General features: G+C 33.8%; 2 protein-coding genes across 2 annotated transcripts; one reads left to right on the top strand and one right to left on the bottom strand.

Annotated features, from left to right (window-relative positions):
* Positions 1-349: 349 nt before the first annotated feature.
* Positions 350-3399, top strand: LOC132604149 (V-type proton ATPase 16 kDa proteolipid subunit). Its single transcript, XM_060317508.1, has 3 exons — positions 350-538; positions 1670-1955; positions 2991-3399. Exons 1-3 carry the CDS (start codon positions 460-462, stop codon positions 3121-3123), a joined length of 498 nt encoding a protein of 165 aa, XP_060173491.1. The 5' UTR covers positions 350-459; the 3' UTR covers positions 3124-3399.
* Positions 3400-8515: 5116 nt separating this feature from the next.
* LOC132604148 (B-box zinc finger protein 20-like) lies at positions 8516-11613 on the bottom strand. The gene is made up of 3 exons (XM_060317506.1): positions 11244-11613; positions 9661-10125; positions 8516-9155 (listed from the first exon to the last, which is right to left on the bottom strand). Exons 1-3 carry the CDS (start codon positions 11427-11429, stop codon positions 8847-8849), a joined length of 960 nt encoding a protein of 319 aa, XP_060173489.1. The 5' UTR covers positions 11430-11613; the 3' UTR covers positions 8516-8846.
* Positions 11614-18218: the final 6605 nt, after the last annotated feature.

The raw sequence follows: 18218 nt of genomic DNA, 5'->3' as shown, positions 1-18218 counted from the left end.
GTTTGTCTCACTTTTCTTTTTAACCTGTTTAGAAAAAAAAAATGTTTCTTTTCTTTTTTGATAACCCTTTAATTTTAACTTTTCACGTGACATATTTAAGATCACATTAAAGTACACTTTTGTTACATTCTACACTTCTTTAATTTAAGATTACAAAACTCAAAAATTTTATTTATTTTATGAAACTTCATATCAAGTCAAACCCAGACCATCACTCTGAATCGGAGAGAGTATATATAAAGGACCAAATGCAACTGCAGCCCATAAATCAAGGACCATTTTGATCAATTTCTGTTTTGTTTTTACTCTGTCCTATGTGTAGTTGACACTTGACAAATTCACAACTCTGATATTTTAAGACAAGAATTGAGTTCATCCACAAGTGAAAGGCCACAATAATCTCTCTCTCAGATCCAATCAAATAACACTCTCTTCTCTTTAGAGATCTAACCCGAAAACATGTCATCTACTTTTAGCGGCGATGAAACGGCTCCCTTTTTCGGCTTCCTCGGCGCGGCTGCCGCCTTAGTCTTCTCCTGTAAGTATAATTTTTTAGCTCCATGCATCTCTGTTAAAAAAGTTCATGGTAGTGGTGGTCAACGGTCTCTTACACTCTGTTTGGATGGTTGTTGTTAAATATTATTATATTGTAATGCGTTGTATTGTATCGTACTATGTTGTTTTGATTAATACATTGTTTGGATAGATTGTATATTATAATGTTTTTGGCGATCCTTGTGTTGAAAAGTTTATCTTGTAAATCATCCTTTTTAGCTACGCACATTCATGTTCAAAATTTTCATAGTAGTTGTCAACTGTCTTTGATTAAGTTCTGTACTTTAGCTTATTGATAGAATCGAGCATTGCCTGATATATCTGAATGTCTTTAATTGTTTTGATTAGTTTTTGTGTTATGCACATACTGATTGTATGCTTGATCTGAGTTTAACATATGAACCTTTCTTATATATACCTCTCTTAACAATTTTGATGATTTGTATATATACTACGTGTATCGCACTGTAATTCGTCAACATATATCTCTAAGAGGCTGATCTAGAATGTGAAACCAGTTGATAGATAAGGCTCTGCAAAAAGATACTCCATTTTAGCTAGTGATTCAGGGCCCGTTTGGTTTAGCTGATTAAAATCAGCTGATAAGATGAACACATTTAGGTGTTAAAGCTGGTTTTATAAATAAGTAATTACGTGTTTGGCAGTAGTGTTGAATCCGATAATAGACGGTTAGGGTGTTTTTAAAAAGATGTTTGATAAACGCTTTTTGTTAAAGACTGAAATGCCGTTAAAGCTATTTGTAAAAAAAAATATAAATTTATACTTTTACTTAAAAAGGATGAATGATGGAAACAGAATAGAGAGATAAATAAAAGTTACTCGTATATTTTTTGAGGAGTATTTTGGAGATTATAATAGCTATTAGGGCTACGTAAAAGGCTTGGTCAAACCAAAAATGCTTCTAAGCTGAAAAATCGAGGGGACCAACTTATAACTTTTGACTGATTTTAGCTTGTACATACTTTTTGTGTTTACCAAACACGTAAATAAGTCAATAGTGCTTATAAGCTAGTTTGACTGGCTTCTAAGCTTAGCCAAACACCCTCTTATTTTCCAATGCTAATTATGTTTGCTTATCTTCAAATTTTGCTAGGTATGGGAGCAGCTTATGGTACAGCAAAGAGTGGAGTAGGGGTGGCATCAATGGGTGTGATGAGGCCGGAGTTGGTGATGAAGTCAATTGTGCCAGTTGTTATGGCTGGAGTTTTGGGTATTTATGGACTGATTATAGCTGTGATTATTAGTACAGGGATTAACCCCAAAACCAAGTCTTACTATCTTTTTGATGGATATGCTCACCTTTCCTCTGGTCTTGCTTGTGGTCTTGCTGGTCTTTCTGCTGGTATGGCCATTGGAATCGTTGGTGACGCTGGTGTTAGGTAAACTTCTTATGCCAATTTTTTCACTTTGGTGTTCAAAGTATTACTGTGAATTTGGATGATCTATAATATAAGTCATTGCCATTTGGTTTCCTTTTGTATTTTCAGTTGCAGTAGATCTTTCTAGGTTGATTATTCTTTTCCTTGTTTCTACTCATATTGTGCTAAAACTTATGTCTTTGTCTTTCTAAAGTTACTCATTGTTCGTTGTATGATTAGCTAAGTTATATTAGGATATTTTAGATTGCAGTCTGTTTTCTTCCCACTTTAAATAATATATGAACAATTATGCTTCAACCACAAATTAGTTGGGTTGACTATATAAATGATGTATGCATGTTTCCAGCACTCATTAATTAGAGAATTAGAATTATAGATGTACACTTCATGACTAACCAAAGTAAAAGACTTTGACAACACTGGACCTAATGTAAGTCTATCAACGTTGAATAGACCTTAACCCCTTTTGAAGCATAGCAACCTTTTCCATGCCAGTTGAACTTATCTTTTGCACGAACTGTATCAATGTTTCAAGCATAAGAAGTGAATTGGTCTTCCAGTAAAGACAATTAATTAACGATTGACTAAGGTAGCAATGGTATGAACAGGGTTTCACAATCCCATGTAACTAACATTGCCATCACCATCACCATCACCATGTTTGTGTATGCAATAATTGCTGTTGTGACCAACCTGATGAAGAGTTGGTCTATTATAGCTCTCTATCTAGTTGTGCTGTCTTGATACTCCTTAGTGAGCCAAGATTACTAGATTTTCCCTTCTTTTCCTACTTCATTGACCTATATAATGTGGTTGTACAGCTAACCTGTACTCATGTTGATGTTCTTGCTTTAGTATCACACTTGTTGACTTGGTCATTTAAAAAGATACGTCCATGAGTCTTATTGTGCATGCGTGTTGTAGGCATTGATGGTCAACTAATGTATAGTTGGTGTAATATTAACCTTTATCTGAAAAGGGAGCTTTCCTCTTAAGGAAACTAGCTAATTGTTCTTCTCTGTTTTTGTTTCTCAGAGCCAACGCACAACAGCCAAAGCTTTTTGTCGGAATGATTTTGATTCTTATTTTTGCTGAAGCCCTGGCTTTATATGGCCTTATTGTCGGCATCATTCTCTCTTCTCGTGCTGGTCAGTCTAGAGCAGAGTAGAAGAAGAGCACGTTTCGCAACATTACTGTGAATTATTTGTATTCTTCGTGGATGAGCTAGTCTGTCTGCTCAATTACATTTCTTTTGTTCTTTGAGTTCCAATATTCTGTACTTGATTGCTTTTGGCTAGAAGATTGGTTCATGTGTGCTGTTCTGCTGTAGATCTCTAAATAAAGATCAGTTAATCTGATGCCCCGATTTTCAAGGACAATGGGCTTTTGTAAACCCAGTGTATCATTTTATCTCCACTTCAATTCAATTTTTAATTTACTTCAAGATTTCGCTGCGTTGTTGTATCTTGTTTGCTCTTTCCCCTTGTGCTTCTATTTTAATGTTGCAACTGTTGTCTGTCTTGTTGTAGTTGAATGTGCGAGGGCCTTGATTTACATCACAAATTAGGCGTCATTTGTTTGAGGAGTATACTTTGTCGTTCTAGCTTTTGCTTTCCCAGTTAGAGTGTTAGCCCTTTTTTTGAATAATTGTAAGTTCAACAATTAGCACCTTAAAGTTGAACCCATCAAGTTTAAATCTTGAATTCTCTCAGGTGCTACCAACACGTAATCTTGTCTTCCTTAGCTTCTGGTTTTGCCATTACCAAATGTAATCTCCGGTTCGACTACACCTGACTTCAAAACACTGACCAACAAAGATCAGTTTACTTACCAACAAAGATCAGTTTACTTATTTTTTGAGCAATAAATCTCACGATCCTGGTCCCAGCAAAGCCGCTATCTGCGCTAATTGCCCTCCGTAGTTTTCATTATCGGGTCTTTTACATTTGTTTACTGGGCCCTTGGAAAATTGTTAGAATTTTGTTGAAGAAATTGCACGGTTTTCCCATCAAATGAGCTGGTCTTCAATCTTTACCCTTCAAAATCAAACTTATGCCTAGCGGTGCGTAAGTTCTTTAAAGGTGCGAGGCAATATTATGACGCGAAAAGATAAACTTACGCCGCACGAAAAAATTGTTTGTTACGAGGGGATAAAAGCTAAAAGCATGATCCAAATTTCTTCGCAGCTGAAACGTGTCATCCTGATTTTAATTTAATACAGAGTAATATTAATCAGAAAAAAAGTGTAATTTTAATCCATATAAACTTCAAAGGATTCAGGATCGTGATATATTGATATGATGCTTCAACAACCTATCTTTTTCTTTTGTGGCTTGTTTTCATTTTCACCTTCAATTCTACATAAGCTTTTGCTTCTCATGTGTTTCATGCCTGAAAAAGTCAATCTGATCTTTGAATTTAAAATAGAAAATGGTTTAAATGCTCCAGTTAGAAATTATGAAACATGCTATTGGCCATCGGAATCTCTGAAAATGGATATTAAACTTATGGCCTACTTTGCCTATTTCTTGTTGGGGATGGGGGAATGAAGACTTTTTAGATGAATATTTTTATGAAAGATAGAAGGAGCAACTCCAAAGAGACATCTAATGACTTGATCGAATTTAAAATAAGTGATTATTAAGTAACAAATAAAATTCATGTTTCACTAGAATTTATAATCTTTTGCGTTGTATATAACTTAAATCAATATCAGATAGAAAAAAAAAATCCTTTTCGGAAAAGAGGTGAAAGAAAATAAGTAAGAAATCTGAAAAAAAAAAAAAAACATTTTCCTTCATAAGGAACACACCCGAAAAAGAAAAAACGAAGAATTCTGAACCCAGGACTTGAACCCGGGCCTCTCTCGGGTGAGAGCCGAGTATCCTGACCAACTAGACTACAACGGATTTGTTAGATGAATGTTTGTTGTTTATATATGATCGTAATATTTTTGTTTATTTTGTTAATGGGGCTCCCATTGTCATACATATGTTGTCACACGGTCTTCATCTTTCTGCTATTGACTTTCGTCTTTATTTAGGATATCATATAATTAAATAAATTAAAATAACAAAATATTCTTAGGGTTAAAGTATATTTGAACTTCTAAAAGGAGATTATTGATGAGAAATATATACACTTCTACAAAAAGACAAAGAGAGGCATCTTTTTCCCTGAGTATGAGGCCGTGCTTGACAAATAAGAGGGATAAAGACAGGGAAATAATAAAGGCTATGAAGAAATTAAGTTGAGATGGTCCTAGCACACCTAATTGTTATACTCCCTCCGTTCCCTTTTACTTGTCCACTATTCTTAAAATAAATTTTCATTTTTACTTGTTATTTTTCACATATCAAGATAAGATAAATTCATTTTTCCTGTTTAACCCTTAACATTAATTACTCATTTCAAATCATTTTTCAAAACCAATATCATTATATACCAATTAATATGGGCATTATGGTAAAATACATACTTCATTTATTATTTCTTAAATAACATAAAAAGTTAAATGTGGACAAATAAAAGTGAACGGAGGGAGTACTAAATTCTCCATCTATAAGATACTTAAAGAAGAGAGAGAAAATGTCCTTTTGTGTACATTTGTCTTTCGTTTTAAATATGTCCTCTCCATAACCGACTTTTACTATGAAAAAATTGGTTTGATTTGGCTGTACGATGGAAGCCATGTAAGTGCATATTTGAATTTTATTAATTGTTTAGGAGTATAATAGACCTTTTTCAATTGTTTGGGACATGCTTCAAATTATTGTAGTTGTGGTGTATATAAATAATGTGATAGTTTACGGGTAAATTTTGATTTCTTACCCCCTGTTTGGATGGTAGTTTCCCGTGGTTTATTAATGTATGATTTTGTATGAAATTGCATTTGTTTCCATTGTTCTTAAAAAATTATGTGGTATGGTGTTGTAAACTCGTGGTTCATCACATGGTTATATAACCATGACAAGTCCCAATTTTTGTAAACACGAATTTGGTGGTTTTTCTGTGGTTACGTATTTCAATTTCCCATTATACTCCACCCTCCACCATCCACCCTACCCCCACCCTACCACTCACCCCCACCCCACCACTGCCCCACCCTCGACTATCCACCCCACCCACGCCACTCACCCCTACCCTCACCCCCTCCCTACCACCCACCCCCTCCCTCATCCCACAACCACCCACCACCCACCTCACACCACAAACCCTCCACCACCCAACCCCACCCCCACAACCACTCACCCCGCCCCTACCACCCACTTCACACCACCCACCCTTCCACCACCCACTACCTCTCACCACCACCCACCCCCACCCCATAACCACTCACCCCCCCCCCCCCCACCTTACCACCCACTACCCCACCCTCATCCCACAACCACCCACCTCACACCACCCACCCCTCCATCACCCCCGCTCACTACCTACTTATTTTTTAAAGTTCCTATTTTATTCTTTACCTGAGTTTTATTACTAATATGTATAAACTAATTTCTAATTATGAACTAAGGGTATTTTAGTAAACTTACAAGTTATTATACAGTACCATACAGTCAAACCAAACAATACAAATGTTATTAAACCACAACAAACGATACTGTCTATCCAAACATTGTGTTCATTAATACAGTACAATATAATACAACACCATACTGTACCATACCATACTGTACATTAATGAACCATAGGAAACAACCATCCAAACAGAGGGTTAGTGTGCATAGCTCCACTATGACAAATGTCAGAGTCAAATATGTAATGAAATTAATGGGGCAAAACTTTCATGGACAGAAAGGTAAACGAAATATAAATTGAATACTTCGAGGGTAATTGTGAATCTTTTTCCAAAAATATATGTCTACCAATTCTTTAATTATCGTTACAAAAAAGTAATGAGTTAAGTGATATTTCATAGTCACTAACTTAAAATCGAATCCTTCCCTATTACTCCCGTTTGCTCATTAATTATACTTACTGTTAATTATCTCAATATTAAAGAATGCTCTATATAAAGCTTCTCAGTAAAATTCTAAGTTTGACTAAATCATTTTCAACTTCTGGAAAGTTGTTCTAATTAAATAAACATTCATCAATTTCAGCAGCAAATTCAACTGCTACACATGGTTGATCCATAAATGCAAAAGCACTGAAATACTTGTTAAAATAAGGCCAATTAGTTAGGAGTGAGGAATTAAAAACCAATAAATTGAACTACACTCTGCCAAACCAAATAGCCACCTTCAAACAACCTCTTTTACTTATCATTCAATTATGACATTCTTTAGACCTTTAAATTCCAGATCTTAACCCCAGAATCTTCTTCTTTTATCCTTAAAAGAACAATAGTAGGCTCACTAATTACTCGCTCCGTCCCATATTACTTATCCATTCACAAAATCAAGATAAAATTAATTAAGTATTTCCTACTTTGTCCTTAACATTAATTGTTTTTAAAGTAACCAATATTGATTAGAGTGCAATTAATTGGAGAGAGATAAGAGTAATATAGTAAAAATACACTTTTATTTATGAGTTCTTAAAGGGCGCGTAAAGAGAAAAGTAAGCAAGTAATATGAGACGGAGGGAGTAACATATACTGTACACATTTTGTCAAAAGAATTTTTTATATGCTCTCAAACCAACCAAGCATATAATATGTGCACCCAGGGGCGGATTTAGCACTTAGTTATGGGTTCATGGGAATCAGTGATTTTTTTCATACCTTGTATTTGTAGTACAAAATACATAAAATGTTTATAAGTACTAGTTGATTGTGAGTCCAATCATAATTTTATGTTAACTTGAGTTCATTATAGGAACCCATAAACATCAAAACCTGAATCCCCCATGCGTGCACCCACTACTTATGTGTTGGAGGCACCCCGCAGCTTACATGTTGAATCTGCCTGTGTCTGCAGTTGCATTTCCTACGTTAAGGCGATAATTTGAATAGCATTGAGATTCAAGATTGAGGGTGAAGCTTCTAGTGTCCAAATTTATGAATCAAAGTAAAATAAAATCCAAAATCTGGGACTAAACTTGTAGTTGCTCAAGCTTCCACTTTTCAGTCCTTATAGAGAAAATTTTGTAGACACACGATTGTCACGAACTAAGTTCGTGGTTCATAATGTTTGCTTTGGATCAATAGATCTCACGGATTTGTCCCTCTGACTATGTTATGATCGAGCCCAAAAGCATGCATACCATTACCATATGAACTTGTGTTATAAGAGTACCTAATAAACTTTTCACTTTTCTCTTTCATTCCAATATGAGATTAGCTTGCTTAAAGTGTCATGTTATGCTCGTTCTTCAGAAATTTGTCAACCTAGAGCTTGTCATGGCTTATATTTGATTGCCCCTCTATAATGGGCGTCACAATGACAAAGGTAGACTTGCTAGTCTTAGTCTTCTTATATTCCATACCAAAAAGGTAAAAATACCTAATGAATTTCTTTAACTGTCACTTCTTTGATCCAAATCAAACCGTAATTTTCTCTACATAACAAGAAAATTTTCATGAAAGTAGAAAGAAAGGACATGACCTGAGATTGTCTGTCACAGATTTAATAACTAATCTTAATTTGCCATTAATGGGACTCACAAAAACAGATATTTACAGCAACAAAAAAGATCCTTACACTAGCTAGTACGAGGTACACCAAAAGAGATTTCAAGAACTACAACAAAGCCAATTGTATTGGAGCAAGAAGTACAAGGGCCATAATCATTTTTTTGAGGCCATAATCATTTTTTTGAGGCTCAAACTGAATCAAGAAAAAAAATGCTGATGAACAAGTTAAAAACAAAAAAGATTATTGTAGCCTTGTATAGAACCATTCGATAAAATTGGAACGATACATAGTAGATTGTCGGAGTTTTCTACCAAAGAGTTCTTGATCTCTTGAAAGAAGTGGAAGGTGGGCTGATTTGTGGGACAGCAAATGAATTGTCATCTCTATACTTTCTGCTGGACTTGATGTTATTAATTTCTCTTGAGTCCTTTAGTCCAATTTGCCCACCAAAGTTCAAAATTTGAGGAGGAGAAAATTTAGTCTGAATTTGTTGCTTTGACTGTGGAGGAGGAGGGGCTTGAGGGACCCAAAGACCAAAATTTTGTGGGGGGAAAGAACTCAATTGATTCTCAAGACCAGTGTCCCAAAATGACAACATATCCTCATCACCTATATTCTGCCAATGATCACCAAAAAACAGATCCGAACAATTGCATTATAGTTTACACTAGGTCGAACAAATAATTCAGTAAATAAAATTGTGATCTCTTTGACAGTTTAAATTTTTAGATGAGATGGCCGCACAGGAATCAGAGCAGGCTAGTTCTTGGGGTTTGAGTCTCGTCGTCCCCCATTATTTAAAAGAATTTTCACGTGTTTGCCCTGTGAAAGAAATCAGACCCCCTCGTGCGGGCATGTTGAAGAGATAATTAAGTAAATAAAAATGTGCTCTCTAGCTTCTTAAGCTTTTAGAAGAGATGGTGACACATCCCAAAGACAATCTCAATTTATGTTACTTAGATTCTTCAAAAATGTTGATGGGTGTGTATCGGATCATTCAGTGGTGTATTTTCTGAAGATCTGACATGGATACGACAACATCTTTGGAGAGTTCGCGAAACATAGCAATCAATTGACAAAATTGTGGAGAAAAGACCAAATCAAGGAGCATGAATACAAACCTTGGAGAAACCATTAGGAATGGAACAATCAAGAAAATCTTCAACATGCCAACCAGGCAACATCTCTAAGTACTCTGATATACTACTTGTTAAGCTATTTCCTCCAACATTCATCACTTGCCCATTATTACATCCACCAACTTTCTCTTTAACAACTTTCACTGGTTCCACAGTTGCTGTTGCTGCTGCCTTGTTGCTAGTGATTGTGGAGGAAACAGAAGGAACTACAAGTTTACTTGTGGGGTTCTGAGATTTGAAATTTGAAACAGACGAATCGGCTGAGGAAATTGCTGATGGTGATGGTGAAGGAGAAGAATAGAGAGCAGAGTTTGCTGAGAGTTTAATACCAGTAAGAAGGTATCTGTTGTGTTTCTGAGTGTGTTCATTTGCTTTGTGTATTGGAATATCACACTCTCTACATAGAATAGCCCTGTCTTGTTGACAAAACAAGAAACCCCTCCTTTCCTGTTGCATAAACAGGACAAAACAATATCATCAAGAAGGTGAAAACAAACAAGAACTCATTCAACAAGTTAAGGTGATTAGTATCTAATCACACACACACACAAAAAATGTCATGTTATGAGGAATTCTTTTGTTTCAGGAAATATTATTTCACCTATATACCAAATTTGTCACGATCTAAAATTGAAGGTGGTGTGATCTGTAATGGCGGAGCTAGGAATTTATACAAAGGTATTGAAAAAAATTCTAGGATGTTACAATTGGGATTTGAGTCTATGAACTAAAGCAAACTAGAAATATTCCTCATGCTAAGGGAATTCAACAATTTGCATATAACTAAAAAGAATCATTTTACCCTATTTATGCAGTATAATTTTTGACGAAAGGGATTCAATTGAACCCCTTACTCTCTGCTTAGTTCCACCACTAGTGATCAACATCCAAGCTAGAAAAAACAAGACTGAGGTCTATAGGGGCATTACCGATAATTTTTAAGGTGCTTTCTCAAGCCTTAACCAAGTTTAAACCGGCCGAACAAACCCTTAATCCTAGTAATTTATCATATTATAATAAAACTCTGCCAATAAACTTTTGTGGAAAAAAGAAGAAGGAAAGGAACTTCGAGATGTAATTCACAAAAGACCATGTGATTTACTTCCTATCCGTCCGAGCCTTAATACATAGTATTAGTGATAATCGATACTTGTACCTATAAAAAAAGTATAGAAATGATAATAAAAAATTTAATATTTGGGAACTTAGTTTTATTATTGGCAAAGAAATTTTTTATTGTCAAAAAATTTAATTTTATTGTCATAGTATTAATTATTATTGTAAAAAATATTTTTAAAAAAAAATATTGCACGTTGTTGCAATAACCTCCATTGAGAAAAATCTATGCAATAAAAAACATTGTTGCCAAAAGTACTTTTTAACAATAATCAATTTATGATAATAAAAATAATTTTGTTGCCTAATATATTTTTTCTTGTAGCGTGTGATGAAGTAGCAGGTAACGATTAAATAGTTTAGGTGTGTAGAAGCTGACCTGAATACTGTTATTATAAAGAGAAAAAAAAACAATAACCTAAAGATCAAGTTGTTAAATTCAGTTATACCTGACAAATGTCACATAGAGGGACTTGTTTAGGATTAGGTTGAAGAAGAGAGAAACGTTGATGTTTGCTAGCAAGTTTGTTGACATGATGGACACGATGGTCACAAGATTCACAAAGTGCAGCCTCATCTGCTATACAATAAACCGAGGCTTCATTTTTGTTACATACATCACACTGTATCTTCATTTGGAATTGAAATTATAGCCTCTCTTTTTTATGGATCAAGATTTTACAACTATGAAAATGATAGAGGAAAAATAAGTTGCCAGAATTGAATAATGGAAGGTATAGAAATGAAGGAGAGTTTTAAGAAAGGAAGATGGAGGAGAGAGAGAAAAGTGATGGAGGATTATTTTATTATAGTACTAGTACTATAACTAGAAGTAATGAATCTTACAAATAATTGTACGTATTGGACAGTGTTTTAATGGTTGAAAAGGTGCTATACATTTCTATTTTTATCTTGGAATTTCAGATAACAAGGGGAATATTCCAGTTGATATTTGTGGAAAGCTATACATAGTAAGTGGACGTTTGAACATAAAAAATGTGAAATTGACAAAAAAATAATAAAGGGTTAAAAAATTGTATTTGGAAATTAAAGTTTTGTTTGGACATGAATACAAGTAATGTTGATTTATTTTTTTTGTGAGTGATTTAGAGTGAAAAATGTGAAAACAAGTATTTGGAGTTTTTCGAATTTCATAATAACAACTCTATTTTCAAACATAATTCCATAATAAAATTCTAGAAAAGGTAAAAATTATCGATGGTCAAACAAGCCCTAAATTATTATAACTATAATCAATCGTTTGAATACATGTTCAAGTTGAAAGTAAAGACTAATACATGACATGCATGTATTGCCTTGATATAAATATCCGGTACGAATAAGTTTTTACCTTATAGAATTCTTAATAGACTTATTTGTTCCGGGGTTTTGGTAAAGTAATTAGTATTTTTTTAGATAGAAAAGGGACATTAAAACTGTAAGTTTGTACCTTAAACATACAATGCAGATTACCACTTTCCTCCTCATAATAGCTAAAGCTAAAAAACAGTCTATGAGTAAATGGTGGAAGTTACACGAGAAAATTCGAAAAATTATTAATAGAATGACACAATTGGATTTAAACAATTGGAATTCGATAAAAAATAAATCTTATTCTCTTTTGTCGTTTCACTAGACGTTTTCATTATGTCATAAGAATTCAGCAATTAATACAACAACAACAACAATCCAGTGAAATTCCACAACATGGAGTCTGGGGAGGGTAGAGTGTACGCAGACCTTACTCCTACCAAGGTAGGACGGCTGTTTCCGAAAGACCCTCGGCTCAATAAAAAACATAAAAAGAGGTCAGATAAGGCTAAGAGATTCAAAGCGATATGGAAATGAAGTAACGCAAGTAATCGACACAGATAACATAGAATAATCAAAGCACAGGAAATAACAGATAATAGCATAAATCAGAGCACAATAAATGATACTACGATAATGCGACTACTAATAAGACAGGATAATGAGACTATCTACTAGCCTTCTACCCTAATGTGGGTCCTCCAAACCCTTCTATCTAAGGTCATGTCCTCGGTAAGCTGTAACTGCGCCATGTCATGTCTAATTACCTCTCCCCAATACTTCTTTGGCCTACCCCTACCTCGTCTGAAACCATCCATGGCCGACCTCTCACACCTCCGCACTGGGGCATCTGTGTCTCTCCTTTTCACATGTCCAAACCATCTCAATCTCGCTTCTCGTATCTTGTCTTCCACCGAGGCCACTCCCACCTTGTCCCAAATATCGTCATTCCTAATCCTGTCACTCCTGGTGTGGCCACACATCCATCTCAACATTCTCATCTCAGCAACTTTCATCTTTTGAACGTGAGAAATCTTAACTGGCCAACACTCCGCCCCATACAACATAGTCGGTCTAACCACCACTTTGTAGAACTTGCCCTTAAGTTGTGGTGGCACCTTCTTGTCACATAGCACTCCGGAAGCAAGCCTCCATTTCATCCACCCTGCCCCAATACGATGTGTGACATCATCGTCAATCTCCCCGTTGCCTTGCATAATAGACCCAAGATACTTGAAACTACTTTTCTTCTGGATGGCTTGGGTACCAAGCCTCACTTCCAAGCCAGCCTCCTGAGGTGCTTCACTAAACTTACACTCTAAATACTCTGTCTTGGTCCTACTCAGCTTAAACCCTTTAGACTCCAGAGTTTGTCTCCAATCCTCCAGCTTAGCGTTAACTCCGCTACGAGTCTCGTCAATCAGGACTATGTCATCCGCGAAAAGCATACACCATGGCACCTCACCTTGAATTTGCCGCGTCAATCCATCCATCACCAAGGCAAATAAAAACGGAGTAAGAGCTGATCCTTGATGCAACCCCATCACAACTGGAAAGTGCTCTGAGTCTCCTCCTACTGTCCTTACCCTGGTTTTGGCTCCCTCATACATGTCCTTGATCATCCTAATGTACGCCACAAGTACACTTTTAGCCTCCAAGCATTTCCATAGGATCTCTCTTGGAACTTTGTCGTAAGCCTTTTATAGGTCGATGAATACCATGTGTAAGTCCCTCTTACTCTCCCTGTACTGCTCCACCAGTCTCCTCACAAGATGGATGGCTTCTGTAGTTGAGCGTCCCGGCATGAATCCGAATTGATTCTCTGAAATAGACACGCCTTTCCTCACCCTCATCTCCACCACCCTTTCCCACACTTTCATAGTATGGCTTAGCAGCTTGATACCTCTATAGTTGTTGCAACTTTGAATATCTCCCTTGTTCTTGTATAGAGGGACCATTACACTCGACCTCCATTCTTCAGGCATCATTGTCGTCTTAAAGATGACATTAAACAACCTAGTTAGCCACTCCAAACCTGCCGGGCCCGCACTCTTCTAAAATTCTCCAAGAATCTCGTCAGGTCCGGTCGCTCTTCCCCTGCGCATCCTACGAACAACACCTTTAACCTCCTCAACCTTAATACTCCTGCAATACCCAAAATCGTGACGCCTTCGTGTATGTTCTAAATCTCCCAACACAATGTCTCTGTCCCCTTCTTCATTTAAGAGTTTGGAGAAGTATGACTGTCATCTCCGTCAATTCGGCAATTAATATATAACCAAAAAAATCACTTTTGCTCTATTTACCCTATATAATTTTCCAACGCCTTTTTCCCCACTTGACTCCGTCACTATCTAAAATAATATTCGAATCCACATAAGATCTCTTTACAGTATAAAATAACTATATATATTCTGACGGAATCCTGAATATGATTACAAGTAATACCTGTATTTACCTCGTTATATCAGATTTACAAATATGCTATTTCACCCTCTTATTGGACAGATAAACATCTGCAAATATCTTTAAAACAAAATATCTCGTAGGGGACATTGAAACGAGGATTTATAAGGAAAGTACTTCACTATTATATGGAGTATATTTTATGTTTTTATTATTTCATATTTAATACATCTGTGTAGCATGGGTGGGAAGCATGGGATGCTTTTAATAGCTAGCACACTAAGCAAATACATAGTAGTATTATTTAATGGCTCAAGGAGCGAATAGAACTGTGCCAGCTGACAGAAAAAGTAAAGAACAAATTCACAGAGGATTCTGGAGCTGTGTGTGTCAGCTCATGGGCTACCAATAACTCTTGTTTTTCTTTCTTTTACATTTTTTTTATTCTAATGCAGCATTCAATATTTGTATTAGAGCCCGAATATATTTAGATTCACGCTGTGTAAGATCCATTTAAGAGAATCGCTTTGTATCAAAGATTTTTCATATTCAGGATTCGAACCGGACACCTCAGGTTAAGGAATAAGTGGTCTCATCCACTGCACTATATCTTTTAGTGGTTCTTTCTTTTACTTTCTTTTAATTTGGGGCGAACTCAAAATATAGTTTATGTGAATATCGAGTTAAAAAGTAAATTCTAAATTCTAGTTCTATTTATACTTTTTTCAATCATGGAATGAATGGAATTGGTTTATACATTGATTAATAAAAGAATGGAAAACTAATTTTTTTTACTATGTCACTTGGTTATAGGATTTTTTGAGCTATCAAGTTCTTCATTACTTCAAACTAAATATCTGCTTAAAAAATAAAATATGTGATATTTGTTGAGTAGTGCAAAATCGTACGAATACAATTCTCATTTTATATTTTGATTAATTGAACTTGTTTCTTAAGAAATCGTTTTACTAGTGAAAGTGAACGGAGGGAGTATAAACATGTACGGCGATCTATGCAATTTTTTCCTGTGTAGCAGCATCGCCATGTGGATCCTAGTTCATTGCTTCCTCGTTTTGTTACTTCTTCCAACAACATAATAGTGTAGTACATGTTTTTTAAATAAACTAAAGAGATGATTATGTCATGCATGACATTTACAACGACAAATATTTTAAGTGGAAAGATTGTTTTGTTGACAATCTCTTTCAATTACTTAAAGTACTAACCATACTAAGTAGCTAGAGTATTATTTTTCTATTTTGACCTGTTTTACCACGCTTATTATTAGGTACAAGTATGTCCCTCTCCCTTATTACATATAACTAGACGGTTTATGTCCGTGCTGCGCATGAACGCAATACTTTAGATTATAGTGTATTTATGTGTATTTAGTTATTTTTGAATAATGATTATATATATATAGTATATATTATGTTTAAAACATGATTAATTTAACATTGTAGTTTGTGTTCCGTATCTAAAATTTTATTATATTAATGTTTGCTACGAATACAAAATCGGTAAATTTATTAATATTTTTTAAAAGAGAAGACTTGTTTAAAAGAAAACTATTTTTCTCTCTTTGAGATAAAACAATAGCCATATTTAAGCATCAGTTGATACTTTCAATTTTAATTCGATTAATTTAAAGGTGTAAAATACTTATTATTTTTTATCAAATTTTGATTTGGATAATTCTACATGTTTAAACGAAACAAAGTACAAATTGATTTTTTATGTAAACGAAGAAATACTATTTTTTATTTTTGGTAAATATTCTCGGTTTAACTCATTTTACTTGTCATGTTGTCTTTTGCATGGTTTTTTAAGAAAACCTCGATTAGAATTATAATTTGGCTAATTTACCTTATTCATTATTTGATCTCCATTTGATATATATTTTTTACGACATTAATCTCTTTTCACATTTATTAGAGTAAGAATAAAAATAAAAAAGTAATTAAATCCTATCTTATTTTAAGATATAAATATTTTAAGTATATTTATTTTAGTGAACATAACAAATAAATGACATGGTGGAATAGCAAATACAACAGTTTAATATCTAGATTAGATCTCAGGCTAATATAAAAAAAAATGGTATGGTTTGACTACTTAACTTTTTGAAGAAAAACAATTTCATTTGCTCCCACTAATGGATTGATAAGCACGTGGCAATGAATCCATCATTATTAACTTAATGAGATATTTCGGAAATTACATGAATATTGTTTGATTTTTTAATATGGGGGTCAATTTTTTTTTTGACATTATTAATTTGCACTATTTTTTTAATATTAGTTGTTTTTTAATATATATGGGGCCCATAATTTTTTTTATTAAATTGAAACGGATATATATATATATATATATATATTAGAATTATGGGGCCCACAATTATTTTTTGTACTTTTTTTTGACATTGTTTATTTTTTTAATATGGGATTCACTTTATATATATATATATATATATATATATATATATATTGCTTGATTTTGTCAATATAGGATCCTATGTTCAAAACACGATTAATATAACATTGTAGTTTGTGCTCCATATTTTAAACTTTATTATATTAGTGTTTGCTACGAATACTCATGTGACAATGAATCCATCATTATTGACTTAATGAGATACTTTGGAAATTACATGAATATTATTTGATTTTTTAATATGGGGGCACTTTTTTTTTTACATTATTAATTTGCACCATTTTTTTAATATTAGTTGTTGTTTAATATATATAAGGCTCACAATTTTTTTTTTTTAATATTAGTTGTTGTTTAATATATATGGTGTAATATATATATATATATATTAGAATTATGGGGCCCATAATTTTTTTTTTGCACTTTTTTTTTATATTGTTTGTTTTTTTAATATGGGATTCACTTTTTTTTTTTTTTGATATATTGCTTGATTTTGTCAATATGGGATACTATGTTCAAAACACGATTAATTTAACATTGTAGTTTGTGCTCCGTATTTAAACTTTTATTATATTAGTGTTTGCTACAAATATGCACGTCGCAATGATCATTATTGACTTAATGAGATACTTTAGAAATTACAAGAATATTTTTTGATTTTTTAATACGGGGCACTTTTTTTTTACATTATTAATTTGCACTATTTTTTTAATATTAGTTGTTGTTTAATATATATGGAGCCCACAATTTCTTTATTAAATTGGAACGAATATATATATATATATATATTAGAATTATGGGGCTCACAATTTTTTTTAATATTAGTTGTTGTTTAATATATATGGGACCCATAATTTTTTTAATTATTAAATTGGGACAGGCCACGAGAAAGTGATTCCAACTCACTCTTCTTAATAGTAGTATATATATATATTAGAATTATGGGATCCACAATTATTATTTTTTTACTTTTTTTTTTACATTGTTTGTTTTTTTAATATGAGATTCACTTTTTTTCTTATATAAATATTGCTTGATTTTTGTCGGATACTATGTTCAAAACACGATTAATATAACATTATAGTTTGTGCTCCGTATTTAAAACTTTATTATATTAGTGTTTGCTAGGAATACGCACGTCGCAATGAATCCATTGTTATTGACTTAATGAGATACTTTGCAAATTACATGAATATTATTTGATTTTTTAATACGGGGGGCACTTGTTTTTTTACATTATTAATTTGCACTATTTTTTTTAATATTAGTTGTTGTTT

This window comes from Lycium barbarum, chromosome 7 (genome assembly GCF_019175385.1).
Source record: "Lycium barbarum isolate Lr01 chromosome 7, ASM1917538v2, whole genome shotgun sequence".
Classification (NCBI taxonomy): Eukaryota; Viridiplantae; Streptophyta; class Magnoliopsida; order Solanales; family Solanaceae; genus Lycium; species Lycium barbarum.
The sequence above is the reverse complement of the archived record's forward strand: the minus strand, read 5'-3'. Positions and strand labels throughout refer to the sequence as shown.